Source organism: Ananas comosus, linkage group 6 (genome assembly GCF_001540865.1).
Source record: "Ananas comosus cultivar F153 linkage group 6, ASM154086v1, whole genome shotgun sequence".
In the NCBI taxonomy this organism is placed as follows: Eukaryota; Viridiplantae; Streptophyta; class Magnoliopsida; order Poales; family Bromeliaceae; genus Ananas; species Ananas comosus.
The window spans coordinates 10,625,946-10,628,445 of record NC_033626.1 but is presented as its reverse complement, the minus strand read 5'-3'; the positions used below and the strand labels follow the sequence as shown (position 1 = coordinate 10,628,445).

The 2,500-nt window shown below is 40.0% G+C and overlaps 1 protein-coding gene across 1 annotated transcript in view; it reads left to right on the top strand.

The window, feature by feature from the left end:
- Positions 1 to 683, top strand: part of LOC109712057 (heat stress transcription factor B-4c-like) — a 1,309-nt gene extending 626 nt beyond the window's left edge. The window contains exon 2 of the mRNA XM_020235485.1: positions 1 to 683. This exon is cut by the window's left edge and continues 117 nt beyond it. Within this exon, the coding sequence (XP_020091074.1) occupies positions 1 to 612 (612 nt within the window). The 3' untranslated portion in view covers positions 613 to 683.

The window sequence follows — 2,500 nt, the reverse complement described above, 5'->3', positions numbered from 1 at the left end:
TCTTCTCCTTCCTCCCCTCTCCATTTCCCTCCCCTCTTCGCCACCCTCGACCACCACCACCACCACCACCACCTCCATCATCATCATCATCATCACCATCATGATCGTCGTTACAATCATATCAACCATCCCCCTCGCCTCCTCTCCCTCCCCGCCTCCCCCGCAGGCGATAGCGGAGGCACCGGCTCCGCCGACGCCGCGACGACGCTGATGGCGGAGAACGAGAGGCTGCGGCGCAGCAACGCGGCTCTGCTGTCGGAGCTGGCGCACATGAAGCGGCTCTACAACGACATCATCTACTTCGTGCAGAACCACGTCCAACCCGTAGCCCCGAGCTTCACCGCATCACCGCCGCCGCGGCCGCCGCCGCTGCGCCGCAGCCGGGAGCCCGAGCTCGCTGCCGTGAACTCCGGGAGCGCGACGTCGAGCAGCTCGTTGACCGTCGCCGAGGAGCCGTCCCCGACGACTCCTCCCGCGGCGCGGCGGCTGAGGCTGTTCGGGGTCGCGCTGAAGTGCGGCTCGGCGCTGCACCGCGACGAGCCCGGCTCTCCTGCGGCGCGCCAGGAAGCGGCCGGTTTCGATACGATTGCGTCGTCTCCACCCACTTGTTAGTGTTGAATTTGTTCTCTCCTCGATCCGCTTCATTCAAAAGCGATTTTGCATGCATGCATGCATGCATGCGTGGGTTCTCTTGTTCTACTCAAATTCAATCTGTTTTTGTTTGTAGTTTGTAGTTTGATTCCTATCTAATTATTGTAGTAGAAATATAATGTCCGTGGTGATGCTTAACTAATTGGTGTGTTTAAGCAGGAGACGTTTTCGTTGCTTTTTTTTTTCCGGTTCACTTTAGAGATTTCTTGTAAGAAAACTTCTTAATTCCAATTCCCCTATCAAAAAACTCTCTATACGAGTATTAGCAATCTTTTTTAAAAAATTAAAAAACTTATAACAAAAATGAAGTTAGTAAACTCTAGAACGCGTGGATGAAGAGGTGTAGAAATTATAACCACTTTTTCACTATAGATTTTAATCTTTGGAAATGAATTCGAGATCAATCTTCTATTTAATAAATGAGCTGAAAATGAATTGAATTTTTTAGCTCAAAATTTTAATATGCTAAATACAATCTGAAATCAACTTGCTCGTATTCAGCTACCTATATTCCAATAAGTACACACCACACACACACACACACGACACACCACACACCCATCATATATATATATATCATATATATAATATAATATATATATATATATATAATATAATATATATATATAATATAATATTAGGTTAGGCTACTAACTCTTATGAGTAAAGACTAAGATTATAGAACCTTTTGTACTCCATAAGTTTCAACGCGTTAGATAAAAACATGTGCGATTAGGATGATGTTCCCCGTTAGGTTAATAGTGGTCCCCTAGGGCTTGAGTGGTGGTTGTTGAGCAATAGTATATCCTAACGATGAAAATGGTCAAAGAAGTAGATCTAACGGCCGAAAACTTATGAGTACAAAAGTTATACCTCGTAAGAAGTAAGTAGCCGGACTATATATAATATATAAATATAATATATATAGAGTGAGGCTACTATCTTTTGAAGCACAAAAGAAGCCTTCCGTGCTCTCATCATTTCAATATTGTATTTCAAATCATCGATTGTGCTCCATAAACTTGGAATCTTACGTATTTGAAGTACCTAGAAAATAAATTTTATGAATTTTCGATATGATTTGCCTAGTGATCGAAGGGGCTCAAAATTAATAACTTTAATGACTGTAGTGAGCCGTTTGCAAGTTTAACAGTGTAGAAATATTCAAATCACGTGAAATTTTGATAGAAAATTCTTTATACTATATAAAACAAGATCAATATCTTTGATTTAAAATTTTAATGTCATATTATCACGTTTTGTAAGATTTTTATTTTCAGTCGTTGATTTTGAGCCCCTTCGTTCACTAGGCAAATAATATTGAAAAATCACATAATTTATTTTCTAAGTACTTTAAATACTCTAGATCAAGTTTAACAGAGCCGATCGACGATTCGAAAGCCGTAACATGAAAAACGACCTGGAAGTATGGAACGCTTCGTACTTCCAGAAGCATAGTAGCCTCACTCTCTCTCTCTCTCTCTATATATATATATATGTGTGTGTGTGTGTGTGTGTGTGTGTGCGCTACTATGCTATCAGAAGCATAAAATAGTTAGTGCTTCTGATTTTTTAGTCCTTGGATTAAAGATTTTACGTTTAGGATGATAGCGGTCCCCTTAGGGTTGAGTGTTTCCCCCTAGGGTTGAGTGGTCCCCATTGGTTAATAATATTAATCCAATGATTAGAAATGATCAATGGGTTGATCTAAGAGTTAAAAAAATTGAAAGTACCAACCACTTTATACTTCCGATAGCATAATAGCTCTATTGAAATATATATATATAATATATAATATATAATATAATTATAATATATATATATAATATTATACTTATATATATCTTCT